Source organism: Puma concolor, chromosome E1 (assembly GCF_028749965.1).
Source record: "Puma concolor isolate L17-30 chromosome E1, mPumCon1.1.hap2, whole genome shotgun sequence".
Classification (NCBI taxonomy): Eukaryota; Metazoa; Chordata; class Mammalia; order Carnivora; family Felidae; genus Puma; species Puma concolor.
This window is the reverse complement of record NC_141680.1, coordinates 51,434,236-51,459,822: the sequence shown is the minus strand read 5'-3', so window position 1 is coordinate 51,459,822 and position 25,587 is coordinate 51,434,236. Positions and strand designations below refer to the sequence as shown.

Sequence of the window (25,587 nt, the reverse complement as noted above, 5' to 3'; positions counted from 1 at the left end):
CTGGTGGGTTGGCAGATAAACCCTGAGTGACCACGTGTCTCAGCCACTGGGCTCGGTTCTGGGGATGGCAGCCAGTGGCCCTGTTCTCATGGGGCTCGGAGGCCAAGGGGAAGTGCAGAGAAGGATAGCGGTCCCAGGTCATGTGTGTCCGTGTGACATTGGGCGAATCAGAGGGCACAAGAGGAGCAAGAGGGATGGAACAGAAGCCAGTCTTGGGAGGCTGGAATGGCCAAGGAAGTCTTTCTAGGGACAGAGACATCTGAGACGAGACCTGCAGGATGCACAGGAGTTGGGCAGGCAAAGGGGTAAAAGTTGAGGATGAGAGAAGCTCAGTAGAGCTTCAGAGTTAGAGGGTGAGTAACGGCGGGAGCATGGGGCCGAGGGAGGCGAGGCGAGAGGTGGCAGAGTCAGGCTGGGCAGGCGTAGAGTCTCGTGAGCCTGGCTGGCGCATCTGGGCCGCATCCTCGGGCTCATGGGGGCCCAGGGCAGCAAAAATCACTCTGGGTGTGGTGTGGAGGAGGGACTGGAGGGGAGAATGCAGCCTGCTGAGGGGAGTCAAGCTGGTGGGTCCCCGCACTGGGGGAAGGGTCTCGTGGGTGCAGAGAAGAGGGTAAGACAAAGTGAAGATCGGAACCAGGGGACCGGCTGCCTGTGGGAAGGAGGGAGAGACAGCCATTAACTGCACTTGGGAACACAGGAGCAGAATCAGGTACGAGGGGCTTGGGTAATCATCTCAGTTTTGGACATGGTTGGGTTTTCAGATTTTTGTAGGACATGTCAAAATCTGTATAGATAACCAAGAAGCTTCCAGAAAGATCTGGAATGCAGTCAGATCTGAGAGATCTGGGGTAGAGATAGAAAGTTGCCAGTTTTCTTTTTTTGAAGTGTATTTATTTACTTTGAAGGCGCACGAGAGAGTGTGCTCACGAGCAAGAATGGGGGAGGGGCAGAGAGACAGAGAGAGAGAGAGAGAGAGAGAATCCCAAGCAGGCTCCATGCTGTCTGCATAGAGCCTGGTGTGGGGCTCAAACTCACGAACCATGAGATCATCATCTAAGCTGAAATCAAGAGTCTGAGGCTCAACCGAGGCTCAACTGAGGCTCAACCGAGCCACCCACGTGTCCCGAAAGTTGCTTGTTTTCAAAATATAGATGGTAGTGGCCAAGACTGCCTACGTGAGATCATCGAGCCTAATTAGAAAGAGAAGCCCAGAACAATCCCTTTGAAGAACATTGGGGTCTGAGGGCAAGAGAGGCCCATTGATGTGACGGAGGGGGTACTGCCTTCCACTGCAGGGGAGTCAAGCAGATAAAGACAGAGTCTGGTGGATTTAGCGAAAGGAAGCCACGGGCAACCCAAAGATCAGTTTCTGTGGAGTGATGGGGACGGAAGTAAAAGAACAAAAAAATGAGTAGGAATGAAGCAGAGATGGTCACTAGAAGGGGAAGCGGGTCAAGAGAGGTTTACTTACTATGGGTTACATTTGAACAGACTTGAATTCTTACTGCATAGCGTCTCTTGAAAACATAATTTAATGATCACGTAGTAGGACTTCTTAGCAGAAGACACTATTCTAAATGCTTTTCAAGCATTACCTCATTTTTAATTCTCACAGAAATGCCTATAAGTTGTATTATGACTTCCACTTTTTTTTTTTGAAATGAGGAAACTGAGGCACAGAGCGGTTAAGTAGCTTGTCTGAGGCCCCATGGTTTTGAAATTGTCGAGCCAAGATTTAAAACCCAGCAGTCGGGCTCCACAACCCATGTGATTAAGCCCCATACCTCTCTTTAACACAAAACATGCAGGATAATCCAAGAGGATCCTTTGAGCCTTAGAGAAATGAAAACAGTGGTAACATTAAAAAGATCGGGTTTCATGTAACACTTCACAGTTTGGCAAAGGGCGAAAAATCACTCAAAGTAATCCAGAGCCCGCCATCTTCATTCCACTGTGCTAGCGTCCTTCCAAAATTAAAAACCTCTGCTGCCAAGGTATTGACCCCTTTTATTCATTCACTGATCATTTGACATCACACGCATAAAACCATTTGAACTAAATGGATTCCCAAAATGATTGGTTTCCTCTTGCAAAACAAATTCCCCGGCCTCCTCACCAACCCATCTTGGCCCAAGTGTCTTTGCCGACCCCTCCACATCTATAAGGCCAAAGCGATCGTTACTCGTCAACATTTCCTGCCTCTGGAATGCTCCTGAAATTAGGTGAAGTGTTTAGAATGGTGCTTTTTAAATCATGACCTCTTTTCCAAATTGGCCTTGAACATCCTGTTTCCAAGGACAGCTAAAGATAATTTTTAAAAGATCACAGCAAGCACCAAAGCCAACTAGCGGAGGAAACGTTTCTTAAACGGTTCAGACGAGAAATGGCTTTGCTGAGCCCCACTCTAAAAGCCACGGGGGAGGTTCTGCCGGGGTCGCACAAGGAGCCACAGAAGAAAGAGTGTGAGGAAGATGCCCATCCCTTCTGGCAGCTCACTTACATTTTAAAGTAAAAATAGCACCTCCATGTCCATGTGTGTTTGAGCACGTGGAGTAGGAGCGAAACACCACAGCCTCGAAAGGCTTGGGGCTCAAGTGTTCACGCTGCCGACAGCTGCGTGGCCAGGCTCTTCCCCTCGCGTGGGCTCGAGATTTTTATTTGCGGGATGGGGGACGAGGATGGGGAGAATAGGAGGTCAGTGAGGTCAAGGGGACCGATTCGCTAAGATTCTTTCCCGGTTTAAGACTCCAGTGATCAGGGGCACCTGGGTGGCTCGATTGGTTGAACGTCCGACTCTTGGTTTTGGCGCAGGTCGCGGCTTTGTGATTTCGAGCCCCACGTTGGGCTCTGCGCTGACAGTGCAGAGCCTGCTTGGGATTCTCTCTCTCCCTTTCTCTCTCTGCCCCTCCCCTGCTCACGCTGTCTCTGTCACTCTCAAAATAAATAAGTTAAAAACCAAAAGACTCTGGTAATCAATGAAATCATATGGGACTATGATTTCAGTTTGTAGAAGAGGAAACCATTTCACACGAATCCACTATATTGAATACTCTGCTCATTAAGCTTTGTTAAGAATACAGGAGTGAGGACATGATATCTGAGAACAGGGAGATGGTGAGCTCAAGTGGAAACCTGTCATCAAGAAGAAAAATCAGAAGAAAAACTCAGCTAGAGGGGACATGACACAGGATCTGATAGACAAGGCTGTTATTTTAATTGCTCAGAGCTCAGGATCAGTTTTTTTTTTTTTTTTTTAATGTGTATTTATTTTTGACACAGAGAGAGAGACAGAGACAGAGCATGAGCGGGGGAGGGGCAGAGAGAGAGAGGGAGACACGGAATCTGAAGCAGGATCCAGGCTCCGAGCTGTCAGCACAGAGCCCGAGGCGGGGCTCGAACCCACAGACTGTGAGATCATGACCTGAGCTGAAGTCGGACGCTTAACCGACTGAGCCACCCAGGCACCCCAGGATCAGTTTTAATGAAAGCACATTAGGCCAAGAAGTGAAATGGTAGACTGGTTAAGAGGGGCCACAGCAAAGCTGATTCCATGGAAGAATAGCCACTGTTTAGGCTGGGAGGGATTTGGGGTTAAGTAAGCATACATGTTTGGCCTCTCCAAAAAAGCATATGCACTAGTATTGAATCGTATACTACATACAGTGTGTTCAGAGAAGAATAAATACATGGTCCAATGTAGGTCACAACCCATCTTGTGATGTTAATAGTGAACTTGTTCTATATTCTAACAGGAGCCCAAACTGTTGCTGTACCCTTCCTGTGGTAGATTAAAACTTACAATGAGGGGCTATTTATTAACTATGCCAAAGGAAAAAAACAGGTCAAACTCAGACCTTGTAGACTTTGCAGATACTATTTAAAAATAAAACAAAACCAGATAAGCCGGTTTGGAAAACAGAGAGGAAAGTAAATAGATCTCTGAGGGACACAGGTAATATTTGCTAAAATTTGAAATAGTTAAAAAAATTTTTTTCAATGTTTATTGATTTTTGAGAGAGAAAGAGACAGAGCACGAGCGGGGCAGAGAGAGAGGAGACACAGAATCCAAAGCAGGCTCCAGGCTCTGAGCTGTCAGCACAGAGCCCGACGCGGGGCTCGAACTCACAGACCGCGAGATCATGACCTGAGCTGAAGTCGGCTGCTAAACCGACTGAGCCACCCAGGTGCCCCAGAGTTCAGTGCCTTTTCGTAATTCTTAAATATGCAAGCGCTTCTTTGGAGTGTCCTCAAGGTCAAAAGAGAACACAGAATATAATGGTTTTATTCCACTGTAAAAAAAAAAATTTTTTTTAATGTTCATTTTTGAGCGAGAAAGAGACAGAACGCAAGTGGGGGAGGGGCAGAGAGAGAGAGGGAGACAAGAATCCGAAGCAGGCTCCAGGCTCTGAGCTGTCAGCACAGAGCCCGACGCGGGGCTCGAACTCACAAACCACGAAATCATGACCTGAGCCGAAGAGGGACGCTTAACAGACTGAGCCACCCAGGCGCCCCTGAAATAGGTTTTAAAGCAACAATGAAATACCAAGACAAAAACACACAAAACCTGGCAGGTCCAGCTGGGGTCCGGTCAGAGCTGTAGAGGAAAACAACTTTACTGGGGAGAAGAACTCTGAGAAGCCGCCAGTCTCTGGATGAGAAAATGCAGGTCAGCATCGCTTTTGCCTTTGGAATGAATCTGCCACGAGGAATGGCAAGAATATATGATGGAAAAAGAGCCATTGGGATGAAAAGAAAAATAATGCTTGTTTCTAAGAATGCTGCTGCTTTGTTTTATGAACTAGTCTATTTGTTTTGGCTGCAACTAAACTCAAGAATGTTTTCTGCATATTTTACAGCGTAGTTTATAGACATCAAAGGAACAATCTCTCCTTTCATCATTATTTACACATAAAAATAATGCAATTTGCGGTGCATGGAACATGTTACTTCTTAAAAAGCTCTCGAGTCTAATTTATTAATTGCTTGAGATTTAAAGTTAAACAAGGGTGAGATGCAAATCACATGTTACTCTGAAATATTGTACCACCAAATCTTGTTTTATTAATGAGGTGGTGAACAGCTATATGAATATTTATTTAGGTGGTTAGAGGGCTTGATGAAGAATCCTAGAGCAAGTGACAGAAACATAAAAGCAAAAGCGTTCTGCCTCTCTTGAAGAAAATGGGGGCTGTTTCTTTGTTTTTAATTCCACTTTTTCCTGTCTGCTTCCAACATTAAAGCATTCCTGTAACCCACCAACCACCCCAGATCTCTTGCGCTCCAAATCTTGGTTTCAGCTGCTACTTCTGTGCCGTGGTAGCAACAGTCTCCTAGTGACAACCTGAAAGTGACATTTTGGTCTTTCCTGACGGCTCAACAGCATCACGTTAGTTCTTTTTTTCTTTTCTTTTTAATTGTATGCGTTTGGAAAACACAATACACGTACAAAAACTAGATTTATTTTGATTCATTTACTGATTTTGATTTAGTTCCTTAGATATTCCGGTAAAGCTATCAATGAACTCTCTACATTCTATGTTTCCTTATGCAACAAATTCCCTAAACACACACACATACACACATACACACACACACACACACACACACACACACACACACACGGCGGAATGAGCTAGGCGTGTCTTAAATTTTGTTCCATGATTTATAAGTCACATTTATGCAGAATAAACAATGATAATACAACTGTTTATTCACAGCTTTACCCTGTTCTCACTAAGAATATGTAATCACTGCTGGAAAATGTACATGTAGGTACATATGTATGCACACTCATTCTATCTTTTTTGGAAAAGTATATACACACCAACACACACATACACAAATACATACACTCACATACATATATACATCCACCCTATTTCCTTTTGTGAAAAGCTACCCAAATCTCAACCTATACCTATCAACATGGAATCATATAAAATAGAGTCAGATAAACTTAGGAAGTCAGGTGTTACACTTCTGTAGCAACAAAGTTGATGACAAACAAAGTCCCACCAGGCATCGGGATCCAGGGGCCCTTCCTCCCACCCCTGTCTAGCCTCCTCCCTGTGCACCGTGGCCTCCCCACCTGCCCTCAGAGCTGCCGGCCCTGCCCCAGCTCTGTGCCCCACGCCCCTAAATACCCTGTAGCTCTCTGCTCCAAATACCACTTCCTAGTCCGACAAATGAGATGATCTCATCTAATTGTTGGGAAGAAAGTCTGATTAAACAATCTCACATTAGAGCGTGAACAACTTCACGTGCTTTTTTAGTATGTTAACACACCAAGGATGTCTGCGTCTTAAAAGAGGAGTTTGCCAACCCAAGGCCTTAGATGTTTAACTGCAGTTTGTGTGTGTGTGTGTGTGTGTGTGTGTGTCCCTACTTCTTCTAAATGCAAGGTTGGTGATGATATGCTTAAAACTGCCTTTAAAAAATACAACAATAGACTCAAAACAGCATTTAATAGTGAGAAATTATATTCTTTAAATCAACTAAGTCCATATTTTGGGGTGCCCACTAATGTGGGTGCTATGCAGAAACCAGAAACAATGAAAGAATCAGTCAGTGTTGAGAGCTTCATGAAAGTAGAAGGTCCCCGGGGAGGGGCAATCAGAAAGGCTTCCTGGAGGAGGCAGGTGGGACCCTGAGATGGCTTTGCTAATACTTGACAAGTCTGAGCGGTGGAGAAGAGGCCGCAGCATGAATGGAAGGTACACGGCACGAATGGAGGCCAGACGGAGGCACGGACACGGACTTGGGAGCAGGGAGACCAGTTGGCTAGAACAGAATGTACATGTGGAGAAATACTGACAAATCTGGATGGGCTTTGAAAGCCTGGCAGAAGGTGTGGATCTTGCATTAGAAGCAACCCTCTGAATTCAGTCTCCTGATGTGACCTTCCAAGAAATTAAAACATCAGCAAAGCACAGAAAGTGAAAAATAAAAAGCCCCATCCCCCCAAATGGCCACTTGCGCCGTCTTGAGACCCATCGGAGCAAATTTAAATGTATGTGACAGTCTTCTCACGCACAACATGCTGGCGATCTTGTCTCATTTCCCATAGAGACCTACTTCATTCTTTTCCAATGGCCTCGTGGTACTCCTTTGTATGGATGTGCGTACCCCAATTCATAGTTTTCCCTAGCTTTTCGCTCAAGGAATGCTACGAAGATAGTGCCTGTCTTCGAAGGTGTGTCCACAGATCACTTCCTACCTGCGGAACTGCTGAGACAAAGGCTGTGTGCTTGTAAAGTGTCTGCCTTCCACAGAGGCTGCCCCCGCTTATGCTCCAACAACTGTGCATTATCAGGTATTTCTTCAAATTCAAAATTTATGCCTATCAAGTGGCAGCCGAGCCCTTCAAAACTTTGCAGTTTCGATTTACATTTCTTTAATTATGAATGAGAATTAGCATATTTTTCACAGGTTTGCTGGATATTGAATTTTGGGTCCATATCCTTTGCTTTTTTTGGTCCAATGGCTTGTTAGTCTCTTCCTAGTGATTTCCAGGCACCCTCGGTAAGGCAGGGAAACCAGCGATTTAAGATTTCTCTGGCAGAGTTCTTCATACTGGACTGTGCAAGAGACTTTTGGCAGGGACGCCAGCTGAGAGGAGGCTGTTTTCAATCAAGCGCAAGTTGAGAAGGGCTCTGAAGAAGGGTCAGAGCAGAGGAATAAGAAATATATTCTAGCATTCTGGTGACAGACCAGAATGGGATGAATTGGGATGAAGGATAAGAAAGGACAAAGATGACCCCAACATTTCTACAAGGAAACAGAAAGATTGGGGGTAACCCCGATAGACTAAAGAAGAGCCAGTTTGGAAGGGAAGATGCTAATCCAACGTTGTAGTTACTGCGTCTGAAATAGTAGTGCATTCTCTAAATGAAGCTGATTTACAGGCAGTGTGAGATACAGGACAACTGGGAACCAGGCTGAGGCTTCTGGGAAGCATCCCTGTAGAAGTGACAGCTGAAGTCACACGGGGGATGAGCTCATGGAGGAAGGGAAAAGGAGAAGCAAAGCCGGTGACACAGACTCGGGGAACACCCACAGGGAGGAAGAGAGACCAGTAGAAGAAAGAAATAAGAGAAAGGCCGTCTAAACTGGGGGAAGAGTGAGTTTCGAGAGCAGCGGTTAGCAAACTATGGCCAACGGGCCCAATAAAGTTTTATAAAAATAAAGTTGTATTGGAGCACAGCCACGCCCATTCGTTGATATCGTCTAAGGCTGCTTTCACACCACAGAAGAAAGAGCTGAAGAGCTGCCACAGAGATCATATGGCCCACAAAGCCTAGAATATTTACTATCTGGCCCTTGACAGAAAAAGTTCACCAGTCTCTGTTCTGGAAGGAAAACCGTTGGTCAATATGGTCAAGTGCTGCATTGAGTCAGCGGATGAGTAGAAATGGGAAAACACCACTGAATTTAGAGAAGAGGTAACAGGTCACTTTGTAAACTTCCCATATCATGTTGGGATTGGAAAAGGGATGCTAAGGGAACATCTGGAAGAGTTGAATCATATAGCACATACCCAAAAAAGCAAATCAAGTGGCTGGTCGGCAGCTAGCGAGAGAAGCAAGAGGGACAACAGAATGCTGTTTATCCACCTGTCCATCCATTTCCTCCTCGTTTTAAGAAGGTGGAGCAGCACCATGTGCGTGGTGACTAAGAGTTGGAAGTTGGTTTCATCGAGAAAGTAGGGGCAAAGGAACTCTTGTAGCAGCAGTATTCTAGTAGATATTGAATAACTGGCTCTCAAAAAGTCTTTGTAGCAGTGCGCACGGATTTCCACGGTGCACATATTCCAGCTGTCAGAATTCCTAACAGTGTAACAATCAGCTCGCTCCAGCTAGTACAAGCCTGGGCCAGCACACCGACTGGGTGTTGCTGTCACCCATGCTGATGGTGGCGGAGAAAGTACAGAAGACAAGGGCAACAAGGTGAATTTTTTTTTAATGGAGTCTTTTTTGCGTTTTTTAAATTATTATTTTTTTTTATTTTTTTTCAACGTTTTTTATTTATTTTTGGGACAGAGAGAGACAGAGCATGAACGGGGGAGGGGCAGAGAGAGAGGGAGACACAGAGTCGGAAACAGGCTCCAGGCTCCGAGCCATCAGCCCAGAGCCCGACGCGGGGCTCGAACTCACGGACCGCGAGATCGTGACCTGGCTGAAGTCGGACGCTTAACCGACTGCGCCACCCAGGCGCCCCTAAATTATTTTTTAAATGTTTATTTATTTTTGAGAGAGAGAGCGAGAGAGCGAAAGAGAGAGAGAGAGAGAGAGAGAGAGAATGAGAGAGCAGAGCTGGGGAAGGAGCAGAGAGAGGGAGACACAGAATCGGAAACAGGCTCCAGGCTCCGAGCTGTCAGCAGAGAGCCGAATGTGGGGCTCGAACTCACGAATCGCGAGATCATGACCTGAGCCTAAGTCAGACGCTTAGGTGACTGAGCCACCCAGGCACCTCAACAAGTTGAATTCTTTAGGAATAAATCCTGGGAAGGAGATAGTATTATGATTTGTAAAAGGAAGAGGCATAAATTTCACTACTGATAAGCAGTAAAAGAGAGGTTTATCAAGACTCACCCGAGACTCAACAGAAACCCAGGTTCTCTGCTCGAGAGAGACAGAGAGAGAGAGAGAGAGAGAGAAAGGAGAGAGGGAGGGGGGGAGAGAGAGAGAGAGAGAGAGAGAGAGAGAGGACAGCCAATTAAAGACATCACAAAATTATTTAATATAATGAATATATGAAATCATGATCAAGCCTTCTAACAATTAAAATTCTTTCTAACCCAGTGCTTCTGAAAATACACATGTATGTGAATATATATAATTATGTGTATATACACATACGTATACACATAGTAATTGTTCCGTAATTTGGTTGTGGAGGCTTACGGTTAATGTATTTCAGTGCTTGTTATATTCATCATACTGACTTTGTAATAGTTTCTGATACAGTTCAGAGGTATTAAAGATTAAAATATTTCTAAATAGTTATTTTTTAAGTTTCTAAAATATAAAATAAACTGATGCAGATATATTCCGATATTTGATTCACCAAAGCAATTCATACTTTGGGTCATGCAGCAATAAAATTCATGTAGTGACTTCCAAAGAGTTTACCCAGCCGTTGGTGAAGAAGAATCTGTTTTCACCTATATTCTTTGAATCACTCTCAGTCATTCACGCATTCCTTCATCGAACCCTAATTGATCCCTTAGTATATACAAGGCAGTGTCCCAGAGGCCGAAGGTATTTTTCATAATGATTGAAAGTTTTGTCTACTGAAAAAATAATAAAATAACTGGTCTTTAAATAAAATTTTGCCAGAGAACAGAACTGAAGGAAAGGTATGGGGTAAACTACTTTGGGGGTGGGAGAGAATGTTCATTTCTTCTCCGCTCATTTATTGTTATTGCTTCTTCTTGCTCTAGGAGGCGAGGTCATAATTCACTACCACACGGTACCCAATTATCTTCCAGAGCATTCTTCCTGGAAAATGGCACTTAGGCTTTCCGCTAGTATGACTGAATGGTTCTGTCTTCCTTTCTGAGTGTGCAGGCAAGCCTTCTTGGGTGGGATGGAAAATACATTTCTATTCTTAGCATTATTAATTCTAATTCAGGAGGGCGCAAAGAAAATGCCACTTCCCCCCTGCGCCCTTAGGACATGCATGCAGGGGAGACAAGAATTAAATAATGAACAGGTTCCAAACAAAGCCATTTGATGCTAGGCACTGAGATTTCTTTCTGTTTCTCAATGCTACTAAAACCCCACAATGAGGTTTGTAATTTTATTCTTTGGGAAATGGATTCCTGTAAGCTTTTAGCGCAGTGAGAATTGCCCAATCTTATGAAATATTCTCTTTTCCCCCCTCAAGCCCTTCTGGTAATACAGACCAGATTTCTAGATGTCCTACTGGCAGCCGACCTTTTCTCGTGAACTCCAGTCAGTGGCCAAGGGAGAGAAGCGTCAATGCTTTAAAATCTCTTTTCTATGCCTGCAAGCAAAAATTTTACAACATTTCTCCTTGATATGAAATCTCTGCTTGGACATCTGGCTTCACAGCGAGGAACTTTCAATACTCCAGCTTCAAAGAAAGGGCTTAGCCCTGGTGGGGCAGTGATGCCAGAAGAATGTTCCACAGTCTTTCTATAGAACTATTTCTAACAATTTTCCCCCGGTGAACTTCTGTGAGTTCAGTGGATATTGCCCACTAACATTCAGATAACTTTGCTTCGGTGGACAGCCTTTTCGGAGCCTTCCCCTGGTGTATGCAGATCACCCTCTCAGATAACATATGCAAGGTGCAGGGTATTTTATTTGAACCCACCTAATCAGGCAAAACGACTCACTGTTATCACAAGATCCAAGTTATTTATGGATATCTGCTATACCACCCCAAAATATTTACATGAGAATGAATAACATGAGAACGAATTGACATTCTTAGTGCTGAGAGCCTGGATGTATGAGGCAGCATCGTTCATTCATTCAGCACATTTCTGGCACTTCCCCTGGTCCAAATGTTGCAGCAAGGGCCCATTCTCAAGAAGCTCAGAGTCTAGTTGGTGAGGAAGGAATTAATCAAAAGACAAGTTTTGCAATCGCCTATCTGCAATCCTGAAATGCAAAAATCCTCCAGAAACCACAAATTATTTTTGAAAGGTTGTGGTTTAACTTGTGAGACAAGAAAACCTGCCTGGTGCTGTGAGGGTTCCTAGCCTCTCTCTGCCCCGTCTGTTATACCGGCACGTTTCACTGTGCACTCGCGTGTCTGGGTGCAGTGTGCCGCCCCCACCCCACCGGGGATAAAGGACAAGCTTCGAATCACCTTCCTGGAATCTGCAAACCCTGATTTGCAAAACCTACCCAACATCAAGGTTTTGGATAAAAGGTTGTGGACAAGTGTCACAGCACAGCAGAAAAGTCACTAGAGGAGTGGCCAACGCTGGCATGACCTTCCTACTCTGACCCTTCACGGAAAAGACTACATTTAAATCTTAAATAAGGAAAGGACCTCACACACAGTTCGTGGGATCTCAACACGAATGCTGAGGAACGTGTGATGAGGTGGACAAAAGGGCAACATCTAGACAAGCAGCTCTCCAAGTTTTTGGTCTCTGGACCCCTTTACGCTCTTAAAAACTCAGAAGAGGTTTTGTTTATGTGTGTTCTGTTGATATTTACCACACTGGAAGTTAAAAATTAAGGAACATTAAAATATGTGTGTACAAATTCATTTTAAAGTAAGTCATGAATCCATTATGTGTGACTATGAATATCGTATTTTTCATAAGGCATGACTGTTTTCCAAAGCAAAAAAAATTAGTGAGGAGAGCAGCTATATTTTACTTTTTTCCAAATCTTTTGAATGTCTGGCTTAGTAGAAGGTAGCTGGATTCTCATATCTGCTTCTGCACTCAATTTTTATTTTTTAATTTATTATTATTTTTTTTTACTTTTGAGACAGCGAGTGTGAGCAGGGGAGAGGCGGAGGGCGGTGTGGACAGAGGATCTGAAGCAGGCTCTGTGCTGAGAGCAGCGAGCCTGATGTGGGGCTTGAACTTACGAACGGCGAGATCATGACCTGAGCCGAAGTCAGATGCTCAACCGACTGAAACCAAGCACAGAAACCAAGAGTCGGATGCTTAACTGTCTGAGCCACCAGGTGCACCAGGAAGGAGTATTTTAGAAGCCTTTTCAGATGATTGTGGATATTCCTCTGGACAACATCAAAACTTGATGAGTGGCAAATTCTTTTTTTTTTTTATTATTACATTTTTAAAGTTTATTTATTTTGAGAGAGATGGAGACAGCACGAGTGGCAGAGGGCCAGAGAGAGAGGGAGAGAGAAAATCCCAAGCAAGCTCCACACTGTCAGCACAGAGCCCGATGCAGGGCTCGGGCTCACGAAACAGTGAGATCATGACCCGAGCCAAAACCAAGAGTCAGGTGCTCAACTGAGCGGGCCACCCAGGCACCCTGACAAGTGGCAGATTCTTAAAAGTTGGCTGCACTACGCCATTTGAAACTCTTAGAGGTGAACTTTGCACACTGCTACATTAAAATCCCTTGTTCTCTTTTACGCTCTGCAAGGATCTTTTACCCACACGAGAGTTGGTAATACCAGGTACTGGTCATTTGGAAAACACTGGTTCACTGAGTTACATATGTCTTCCCAATGTTGATACACTTCATTGTATTCGTCCCCCTTTCTTCCATTCGCATCGTTAGCAATGCCACTGACCTCATCAGAAAAGTCTTCACGTACTGGGTCGCTGTCAAACTTGCAGTGCTGACCCCAATTTTCCAAATTTCTGATTTTTTGCTCGAAAGCTCAAATTTTACCATTAGCGACAATATAGTCAGTGGTTGTCCTTGAAGTGCCAGGTTGACTTCCTTCCTGTTCAAGAACACCTCTGCCAGACAGTGAAATCTGAATAAGCAGTTTGCCTGTCAATCGCTCCTTCCAAGGGCCTAGAGTTCAGCTCACACTCAAACAAATGCAGAGCTGCTTTTCCTCGAGACAACCGCCCTGCCTCAGTATGCAGCATGCTTTGTGCGTATCTCCTATTAATATTAAAAAGATGTGTTCTCGAGGGTTGACATTTAATAGAATTCATGCACTTTATGGCTTCCATTTTCGTCTTAGAGCACAAGTATGTGGTGGTGAAGAAACTAATCACTACTCATACAGTTTAGTACGATATTGTGTTTTGTGCGAAGACACAAGCAGTTTTATCCACCGTTGGTTTCATACCATCAATGCAAATGCAGAACACAGTGAAAAAGGCAAATGATGTCTTAGGGGTATTATGAAAATAGTTTTGACCTTGTGGAGCTCCTGAAAAGGCAGCCGGGACCCACAGGGCTCTGAGGACACCCTGAGAACTGCTGATTTGGATCGTGAAGCATTTTGTATGCCATGCTGGCAAGTATAGACTTTATCTTGCAGGCAATGGAAAGCCCGTGGTGGATTTTAAGTAGCAAACCACATGCTCATATTCGTGTTTTCGAAAGGTTACCTGATCGACAGTGGGACGGATAGAGTTGGGAGGGCTGAGTTATTGGTAGTGGTTCTACAAAGGAGGGATTGTGGTAGGTAAGGAACAAGATGACGGTTCAAGAAGATAGGAACTAGTGACTGTGGAATGAGGTAGGAGTTTGCAGATATTTAGGCATTATTTCCGGCAGTTGACCTCAGAGAGGTGAGGGAGGGAAAGGATTCATTTAAGGGGACTTCCAGAATCTGATTTGAGTGACCGGGTGGTGGTACTTTAATTCAGATTATCAACACAACAAGAACAGGTCGGGGGCAATGCAAGAGTTAGAGGAAGTTAAGTTCAGTTTACAGGATGTCTGGTTTGAGCAGCCTAATGGGTCATCCAAGTGAAAACATGCAAGGGTCGTTAGAAGTCTGGACTGAGAGGGGCACCCAAGTGGCTCAGTTTGTTAAGTGTCTGTCTGACACTTGGTTTGGGCTGAGGTCATGATCTCACGGTTTGTGAGTTTGAGCCCCACGTAGGACTCTGCCCTGATGGTGTGGAGCCTGCTTGGGATTCTTGGGATTCTCTTTCTCTCTCTCTCTCTCTCTCTCTCTCTCCCCCCCTCTCTCCCTTGCTCTCTGCCCCTCCCCTGCTCGTGCTCTCTCTCTCCAAATAAATAAATAAACTTAAAAAAAAAAAAGCTGGATTGAGAGCTCAGAAAAAAGTCTAGGTGGTGATGAAGATTCAAAATTCGTTTGCATGGAAGCTACCATACATGGAAGGGGTGTGACTGTCCAGGATGCGTACAGGCAAAACAGAAGAGGTCTTGCCTAATACCAACATGTGAGTGCTCAAAGGAGGAAGAGAAGACAAGGCATGGGAGTGGGAAAGAGGGTTTCAGAACGAGAGAGAAACTAGGAATGTATTGCCATGGAGCTGAGGGAGATTTTAGAGATTGTTTCTGTGGGAGATTAAATCACTGTTCATAGATGTTCATGGACTCTTTCTAGAGTGATTCTAAAATTTTCCTGCCCCGCTGATGGGGAAGAAAATAAGGCTGTGGTTGCAGGGATGTTTTTTCCTACTCATCATTTTGTACTCATATGACCCACCATGAAGAGGAAGGCCTGAACTCATTCTAACGCCTGGAGTCAAATGCAGCCAATCAACAGCCTGAATCCAAGCCAGCACTGTTTGTTATGCGGCATGATTGTGGCAATAGCTGACCAACACAGGTTCCTTGTTAAATGTTATTTTTTTTTTTTTAATTTTTTTTTTTTTTTTTTTTTTTTTTTGGGACAGAGAGAGACAGAGCATGAACGGGGGAGGGGCAGAGAGAGAGGGAGACACAGAATCGGAAGCAGGCTCCAGGCTCCGAGCCATCAGCCCAGAGCCCGACGCGGGGCTCGAACTCACGGACCGCGAGATCGTGACCTGGCTGAAGTCGGACGCTTAACCGACTGCGCCACCCAGGCGCCCCGCTTGTTAAATGTTATAAAGGAGTCAAACAGGCTTCTAAGATCAAACAGATTTCACAACACCAAATGGAGTAAGTAAATAAAAGTAAAAAATAGCAAAAATGTACTGAAGCCCTGAAATAGGGTAGTAAGGGAAACAATACAAAAAAAAAAAAAAAAAAAAAAAAAAAAAAAAGGAAAGAAAATCCTCAAAAGCCTGTGTCAAGGAAAGAAACATAATTCTGGAGCATACTAGAGTATTGCATCACGATACAACTTCCATATCTGCCAACATCCCCCAAATCATCATTCGTTATGAGTTAACAAAATCCTGAGAAATCTCATTAATATCACCAAATCTGGAGGAAAAAAAAGCCACCTGAACGGGAGAGGGCATCTGACGCCATTTTGGGGTTTGAATTATCCCAATTTGGCGTGGATCCCTGAAGTCCCGACCCCTTCACTTTTCTTGGAGACAGCCTTGATATTTACCCATTTTTCCACCCGTGCATCTCCTTTTCTCACAGTCCAAACTGGGAGAATTCAAACCCCACAGGGACATCAGATGCCCTCTCCCATGTAGTGGTGTGAACCCCAACCAGACTACACACACACACCTCCTAGCTCTTCTTTTCCCTTCCCTCAGGCTAGAGAAAATGCAGACACCACAAATAAATTTGACTTACAGAGAGGGGAGAACCACTAAGCTTCAGAAGCATATATTGAATATTTAACAGGTAGAGCTATTCTGGTTAACAACTGAATTTATCCTGGTTAATCTATCAAAGTTAACACAATAAAGAGAGACTTCTTCAGGAATCTCTCAAAAAAAAAAAAGGCAAATCATTTACATGAGGGAAAGCCTAGTGTTGCTCAGCCTTCTCCACAGCAATATTAAATGCTAGGTGAGCAATGTTTATTGTCCTCATGGGAAAACATATGAACGAGAACATGGTGCTCATCTAACGTGTTGTTCAAACATAAAGGTTAATCGGCAGACATTCTTAAAAATGAACAATCCAGAGAAGATAGTACCATGAGTCTTGCAAAACCAACTTGATGGTGAAATCCAGACAATTAAGAACCAAATCAAAGTAAAAACTTTAGAAATGGAGTCACTGTGGTAAAAGGCCTGGGGGTAAGCACCACATCCATTAAGGACAGCATGAGTATTAAACTAAAGGCTATGGTTATGGACAAATTGTGAATATCACAAACCTGGACAGTGTAAAAATAATATCACCACCCTGCCAGGAGGTGGAAAGGAGGGGTTATGAGAGGAAATATGCATGCACTAATGTATGCCTTTTTCAACCCAATATTAAATTCTGTCCAAAAGTCCAACAATTCCTTCTTTTGACACTAGTTTCTTTCATCTGTTGAACTGAAGTAAAATTAACTTAAGAGACCTTTCTAAAACAAACAGGAATACAGAATCTGGAGTATTATCTCATTTTGTGACTATTTGGCTTTCCTTCTCTTTTTTCCTCATATGTACGATACCTGAAATCATGTTCACCTTAATGCTATGGTGTAATTTCTTTTTCTTAAAGTTTACCTATTTATTTTGAGAGGTGGGGGGAGGGAAGGGCAGAGAGAGGCAGAGGGAGAATCCCAAGCAGGCTCCGTGCTGTCAATGCAGAGCCCGATACAGGACTCAAACTCACCCACCGTGAGATCCTGACCTGAGCCGAGATCAAGAGGCAGATGCTTAACTAACTGAGCCACCCAGGCGCCCCTGTAAACCACATTTTCATCGAAAACTATCTTGTGAACATTTTCAATATCCTTATATATGCTTCTCCAACACCATTTTCAATATTGCATAGTTTTAATTCATGTACTATGGCAAAAAAATACCGAAAGGAAATAGAAAATGCTAGTATTGTGGGTGCCTAGCATGTAACGGGACCTTGATAAATAGTTATTGGATAAGTGAATGAATGAATGAATGAATGAATGAATGAATGCTAGAACAAACATCCTTTTGGCTAGCTAAAGTTCACTGCAACCCTTTAACTTCCACCTTAGGGCAAATTCTGGAAATGGGTCCAAACTTGGGCATGCCTCTCAGGCAATTTAATAATGATAGGGGTTGCCAAATTATTCTCCAGAAATGTTTTATCAGGTTACACTATACCACTCTGGTGGCCCTTATAAGTGGATTTTAGTAGACTACTTTATACCCTAACTTCTCCCCAAAGAATTACTTTAAAAGAAGGTTTGTTGATCCACGGAGACATTATTTATTGTAAGCTCTGGCAGGGGAAGAATCTAGATTTACTCTCTGTCCTCTTCCCTGACCGCCAGCTTGGGAGCTCAGCTCATCCTCAACCCAGAAAGTGGGATGAAGTACATTTCATAATTAGCAAGCACACTCCTTATCCAGCACTCTTTGATTCTATTGTTTCAACACTAATATTTAATATCACAAAATATTAGGCACATAATGACCTTGGGCTGGTTACGTAACCTCAGAGCCTCAGTTTTCACACTTTTAAGATGGGGGTGATAGAAATGCCTTCCTTATAAAGATTACTATAAGGCTTAAATGAGATAATGGAATTGGTGATGAATAAAAATGTCTGGCAGACAGCCTGATACATAGTACATGTTAAGTAAGTATTAGCTATTATTCCTTTTATGTTTTGTGACATAGTCTGGAAAAAAAAAAAAAGCAAGGCGAGAAGTGCTAATGAATTATTTATCTTAAGTAGGTTAGTTAAAAAAAAAAAACAAACAAACCCACAAATGTCATTCACTTTACACGTAATCTAATTGAGTCAATCAAAAGTGAACTGTAGCTTACCTACATTATAACTTTAGTTATTTTCAGGTACCTGTGTTTGGAGGTCATAAATACCACATAATCTATATTTTAATATGATATTATGTATGCACTTATATACTACCATCTTTTAATTTCAGTCTTTAGTAACTGACGCTTTTTTGGAAATTAGGATCACAGTGTTTTTCCATTTTGACAGGTAAATGGATTAAAACTGCAAAAACACTTAAAAATAGGCAGTTGTGCTAGTGATACTGCTTTCAAGATTTTTTTTTTTTAATCTTAAGAAACATACTAGAAACTGTGCTGTAAACCTATGTTTTCCCTTTCTGTGTATACTGGGATTCAACTATTTATTTAAAATTTGGAACTTAGCTACCACATGGTATTTGGAAAAGAAATGCACTTAAAATGAAATTTGTAGGGAAGTCTGGGTGGCTCAAGCGTCTGACTTTTTTTTTTTTTAATGTTTATTTATTTTTGAAGGAGAGAGAGAGACAGAGAGAGACAGAGTGTGAGCAGGGGAGGGGCAGAGAGAGAGGGAGACACAGAATCTGAAGCAGGCTCCAGGCTCCGAGCTGTCAGCACAGAGCCCGACGTGGGGCTCACACCCACGAACCGTGAGATCATGAGCTGAGCCGAAGTCGGACGCTTAACTGACTGTGCCACCCAGGTGCCCCTAAGCCTCTGACTCTTGATTTTGGCTTAGGTCATGATCTCACCGTTCCTGAGGTCGAGCCCCACATTGGGCTCTGGGCTGACAGCATGGCGCCTGCTTGGGATTCTCTGTCTCTCCCTCTCTCTCTGCCTCTTGCCCGCCCATGTGTGTACATTTGCTCCCTCTCCCTCTCAAAATAAGTAAGTAAACTTAAAAAAAAATGAAATTTTTATACAACTAAAAGAGTTTAAACAAAGTATTCAACTCGAAAATGAAACAGTTACACAGATCAGTGAGTACCTACTGTGCATTTACAAATGAGAAGAGCTTCACAAATATTTTTTTCAACTACCAGAATATAAAAAAAGAAACCGCTTCTTTTGTCATGTATCACATGTAGGGGGAAAAAAAGCTCACTGATGGCAATATATAGGGAAAATCTCATTAAGAACAAAATGAAGTAAGTCCTCACCTCTAAAGTGAGGAGGCTGGAAGGAATAGCCACCAAGATTTTGTCCATATCTGAAGGGTTTTTATTCCATTCAGTGTTGTCCAGGCTTAAATAAGAGTGTATTTTAAAAAGCAACTTACATTAACACTAACGTTTCCGTAAATTACTCAGATTGCCCACAATAGGCTATAGAAAAGAAAGACGGAGGGGTTAGGCAGAAAAGGGCAGTGATAAAACCCAAATGTTTCTTTTATTTTTCCTTGCTTTGTATGATTACTCGACATGCTTTAAGCATTGTTATAACAAAGTAAAATCACTGAAAAATAATCTTTTGCTGGAAATTCTTAGAAAAAAAATTTTTGTTCTCTTTTAAATCTTATTTATAAAGGTTTCCAGATGCTTATCCTCACAGATTAAACACAGCATGATGTAGACACTTACAATAATATTCGCTGCTATGAAGCCAAGAAAAAAACTACTTTGAGATCTAACTGCCTATCACCTAAAGAATCAGGGTCCAGGGAATTTTCTGTTGCTATTAAAGGCGTGATTCTCTGAAGCCATTTGGAAACGGCCTAGGTTCTCAGCAGCAACGCATCTACCCTGTACTATGTCAAAGCACATCAAATGGTTGGCATTCCAAACCTCAAACAGGTTATTTCTCATTATGTGAATGCATAATGAAAGGATGTGGGCAAAGAACAGAATGTAAATTGGAAGCTGACTTCTGAATTTATTAGCCAGCAGTACTGGGCTAAAACAGTCTTCCTAATATCAAGAGACAGTTCCAAAGTGGTTCTCAAGAGAAAGGACAGGGTATTTTTCAAATATTTGTTCAATGTGAATGGACTGGGCTTGCCAAAAATGACTTTTTATGCTGGCATGTGATCTCTTAGAGGGAAGTCAGCCTGAGTCACTGGATACATCAAAGGTAGAGTCCAGCGAATGGAATTACTGCAGGCTGTGTGAACAAGCCAGATACCTGCATTCATCTGCCCACTGCTGGGATTTCAGCCCTCCTTTTAATTACATTAAAGCAGCTAGTACCACTGGTTACTGAAGTCTTCAGATTACCTTGATTGCTCGGTCATTATCTCTAATCAGCTGCTTCTTCTCATCTTCAAACTTCTGTGTAACGTCCTGGAGCCGTCTTTCTGCAGCAAGCTGCAGCCGGCTGTTCTCCTCTTTCAGAGAGGAAATGGTTGTCTGAAGTTCTGCTATGATCTAAAATGAAAACAGCATGCGAGAACTTCAAATTCTTCAGTGAGAGGCATCTATTTTATATGTATTTATGCTCAACAAAAGGGCGGATTTGGCAAAACTCTAATCCACAAACTAAATATTTTCAATTAACATATCGCACACTATAATGCATGAAATTCCACACAATAAGAGACTATAATAAAACTGTGAATGGTGAACAACTGCTGAACCAATTATATTTGGAAGACATTTCCACTATAACATTCCACAATATTTACTCATCAGAAGAAAGAACATCTGTGATCTCAAAAATATGAAAAGCGTCAGATTTTATTTCACTGAGAAACACACTTATTAGAATGAAAAAAAAAAAAAAAGCTATTTTGCCTTTCCTAACACTTGGAACTGTAATAACCAAAGAAAATAATGAACAGACCTCATTCTTTAGAGTTACCCAGTTCCACACAACAATTTTTGAGTACTCACTAAGGTTTGTGCATTGTGCTAAGTGCCTTAAATTCCTATGTCATTTCCAAACATTGTTATCACCCATCTTTTATAAGTGGAGAAAGAGAGGCACAGAAAGAGGTCAAAATGTCACATTGCTGAAGATGACATCCAACCAAAAAGTCAGGCGGGACTTGAGCCACACAGATCGACTGCCATACTAATTGGTTGTTCTAAGTAGCCTTTGTTTTTCTCTTAAGCAAGATTTTGGTAGGGAAGAGAATCTTATTATGACCTAGTTCCAAATGAGTTGCCTTTTCCCTAACTGATAGATATCCATGAAAGTTTATTCAGAAAGTTTATTCTCCACATTGGATAACTGGTTCTCTCCATGAATGGGTCCCCTCCAAGTTCTCCCAAGTAATCATCTGATGAGGGACCTTTTTCAATGAGCTGACTGAGAATATCACTCTTCCTTGGGTTTGGATGTATCCATTTCCTTCCAAATTCAATAGCGATGACTTTTTAAAGGCAGGAAATAGTTGTTTCTTCTTCTAATTAAAAGCAAACCAAACCAAACAAAAAAAATACTTTAGTCCCAGGTTAGAATAGAAGACTGTTGGTTCTATGGGCGCAGGGCTGGTTGGTGAGATACACTGGACAAGTTAATCACCTTGCTGGAGATTCAGTTTTTCCACCTAATATTTGACAACAAAACTCGAGTACAGCATTATAAGGCAATACACAGAAACTGTCTGGAGTCTCCAAGAAGCCAAGTCCTATAGAAATATCACTTGTTACTATGGACATAAATAATAGCATATTTACAGTAAAATAGGGATATCTTATGCTTTTAGAAGTGAGCAAGCTCACTGTAACAAAGTTTAACATTTAGAATTTGTCAATAATCAAATGAAAAGACCACTGGGAGATACATGGTAAAATACGTAACAGCAGTACATTAATATTTTTAAATACAAATTGAACCTTTTGCTATGAGTGCGGGAATTCATTTACTGAGAATAAAGATGTTTTTCATCTGTTTTCTGAATTTTGATTAAATGTTGTTCCCATTCTGGCATCAATTCAATTAATTCTTCTAGCACTTCCATCAAACAGGGAAGGTTAAATTCTTACAGTGAATGTCAAAAACTGAGGCACAGAATAATCAACTCACTCGCAGTCACAGAGCGAGAGGAGCCAGAGATAAGAAAGAGCCAAATTTCCTTGGCCCAACATGAAACCTAAGATTGATATTTTATACGAGCATGGAGCCAAATAGTAAAAATAACTCACTATTTCAATGACTATTGGAGCGTTTCAAGTTGAGTAAACTACAACTCTGTAGCAGTGGTAAGCCTAACTCTGTCACGTGTTCGCTGTGTGTGTTCGGTGTATGTGTGCGTACGTGTGTGTGTGTGCATGCTATGTGCGTGCAAGAGTGTGTGTTTGGTGCTATGCAGTTGTGTCACATGCATAGATTCGTATATCCGCTACCGTGATCATTTAATATGTTTCTAAAGTGCAAAGTAATTTTTTTTCTTTAAAAAACAGTAAGATTAGATTAGCTTTTAGTTGACCGAGACTAAAGATAAAAATATTTGAGAATTCTTCAAGTGACCACAAGGGCATGAAACCAGGGTCTGTCGTTTTCAGAAGCTTAATGACAAGAGTACATCAAAAAGAAGTAAGTGCAGGCTTTGGAAGGAACTATCAGCAAAGTCCAGGATGTTCTGAGAAGAGTGTGCTTGCTTTTGTGTGGAAAAGGAAACCCTGCATTCTTTGGGGGAATAATGAGACTCCTTGGGGGGAAGTAATGAGATTATCTTGGGAAAGTTATTTTAAAAACTTACGAAGATGATCTAGGGAGAATGTGAAAACACTTCAGGTGAAACACGTTAGGCAGATGAGTAGCTAAATCAGTTGACAGACTAATAGATGAGACAGATATGGAGAGGTGGTTAAAATGTGGACATTTTTTAAAACTGGAATGGAGATTTAAGATTGAGAAATAATACTAACTAGATTAATATGCTTTAGGTAAAGAACAAAACTCACTTGGTTGTAGATATACAGTAAAAGACAATAGACTATGTTCACCTTAGCTCAGTGCACATAACCAGCACTTAATATTTAAGGAGTAGAACTATAATCATAGTAAATAAAAAGTAATAATTACCTGGTAAATTATATCGAGATAATCTAGCCTTTCATAGGACAAGAACGTAAAAAGTTGCTGAGAAAAATCAGAACTAATCTATGCAATCATAAACCCCACCAGTTTTGACTGAATCATAATTAAACACCATAAAACACAATGTTGCCACTCAACTGAATGTTTACCCTGTATTAGCTTCAGAGAAAGATGTGGATTTGAACACTTCCATGCGATATTAAAAATTAATATTTTGGGAAGCAAAATGAGATCTATTTCAGGCTGAGGCCACAAGCAACCTAACTCATGAAAGCTATAATAGTTAATTATTGCTAAGCAGTTAACTCTTGGCAAAAAGGCCAGTGGTCTTAAAAATAAGATTCTGAATAGAGGTTAACATTTCATCTTTAACTCACTCTGATGTTTTTCAGATTGTAGTATACTTTGAGATTTTTACAAAAGTCTTCTTTAAAATACAACAGACGGGGCCTACTTGGGAAGATTTGGTGAACACTGAAGATCCTCATAAAAGAATGGCACCCCGGCACCTTTTGCATTCTGGTTGCTTTTCTGGAGAACCACGTGAAGGCTGGGGGCACGTGGGACCCGTGGAATATGCCGAGGCCTAATCTGCATTGGGTCCGTGCGAGTGAGCGAGGGCCCTAGGGGGAGCCAGGCCCTTGGCAATGGGCAAGTTCCACTGGTATTCCAGCTCTAGACTTGTCCCAAACTACCCCCATTCTTGCAAAATGGCGATCTCTCTCTCTCTCTCTCTGAAAAATGGCCACCAGGTGAGTCAGTTGAGTGGGGACAACTGTGCTAACATTGAAAAGGCAAGGTTAATATGTAATAGTAAGACAAAAAGAACAAATATGTGATTCTGATGGAAATTCCATTTGTGAGTGTACCCAGAGATGATGCAAACATTGCCATCATGGCGAACGCTGAGAATCCCAGAAGGGGCACACTCCTGGGTATGCCAAGGGTTTAGCATTCGTGGTCCATTAGATCCTAAAAACTCAATAAAATCTTAAAGATTAAGTAACGTCTTGTACGGGAGGAAAATATTTAAAATACTTTCCAAATGTGACCTGATGGTCTCCTGGGTACCAATGCATTCATTACAAATGCATTCATCATATCACTTAAAAAAAAAATTTTTTTTTTCCAGAGATGGAGTTTTTTAAAACCTGATGAACGGTTAAGCAAACTTTGCTTCTGGAATTCTCCTCATCTTAGATATGAGTTAGAGATGCCAGCAAACTCTCACTGGAAAACAGTTTTTAAAAAGTCAATCTGTGGTTCTGTTTGCAATGTTGATTTTCAAATAATCTGTTTCCTTAAACTGACTGGATTATAGACCGATGTTTCTCAAATGCCAGTACACAGATACAAATATACACATATATTTATAGACATATAAACATTTACGTATATTTAGAGGTGGGCCAACAAAATGTTATCAATGTAAGGTTGTCATCCTACCTTTTTTGAGGAGGATGGGCTGTCTTTATTATGTTATTACACTCTCACAAAGATTTCTTTTCTTTTTTGGTGTTGCTCTGTTCTCTGATGTATGAAATAATGGCTACAGGACAGGATAGCTTTACTAGTTGGGTTTTTATGCTCCTCCTCCCCCTCCCCCTCCTCCTCCTGCTTCTTTATATCTTTACTTGGGAAAATATTTAGCAACTCGCTCCCTCTCCAAATTTTGCAGGGAGATTTTACCAATTCTTGAACACCGAAAGTAAATTAAAAATAGTGAGTGTCTTGTGCCTTCCCTACCCTTTTTATTCTTTGCTTCCTCCTTTCTTTTCTCTATTCCGACCTTAATACTGCTGCCATACGAGCTAACAGTTATTCAGTGCTTTGCTGTGTACTAAGCACTGTGTACTTGCATTATATTACTTAATACTTAAAACTATCCTATGAGGTAAGTACTACTCCGTCATTTTACTAGTGAGGAAACTGAATTCCAGAGAGTGCAGGCAACTCGCTCAAGGTCCTCTAAGTAGCAGGGCTGGTATTCAAATTCGGGTCTGATAGACTCCAGAGCTTACTTAGGCTTTCTTCCACGCTAACTTACGTTTAATTTGTTTTAATATGAACTAATCAGGCTTCTTCATACATTCCTTTAGATAAATACTCCTGTTTATACTCCCATTATTTAAGCATTTTTAGGAGCTATCTTACATCTCACTTTCGGTCTGCCTCCCCCATTTGACATAAAGCAAAATTAGCGGGACGTGATTAGCAGGATTTTTCATGTCTTAGTCCAAACTTGAACTTTTGCAGTCATAGTATTTCTTCTGACTGTACGACTCTCTTTCAGAGGGGCGCCTGGGTGGCTCAGTCGGTTAAGCATGGACATCAGCTCATGTGATGATCTCAGTTTGTGAGTTCAAGCCCCGCGTGGGGTTCTCTGCTGTCAG

General features: G+C 42.1%; 1 protein-coding gene across 18 annotated transcripts in view; it reads right to left on the bottom strand.

The window, feature by feature from the left end:
- The window catches only part of CEP112 (centrosomal protein 112), a 481,908-nt gene that overhangs the window by 120,287 nt on the left and 336,034 nt on the right, over positions 1-25,587 (bottom strand). For 16 of the 18 annotated variants that reach the window (XR_015244252.1, XR_015244253.1, XM_086687813.1 and 13 more), the window contains one exon: positions 20,425-20,574. The exons of the other annotated variants lie outside the window; for them this stretch is intronic. Coding sequence is in view for 14 of the 16 variants with exons in the window: in XM_086687813.1 (XP_086543939.1) it covers positions 20,425-20,574 (150 nt within the window). In the remaining 2 variants the exon portion in view is untranslated. The remainder of the gene's footprint in view (positions 1-20,424; positions 20,575-25,587) is intronic. 18 annotated transcript variants of the gene reach the window in all.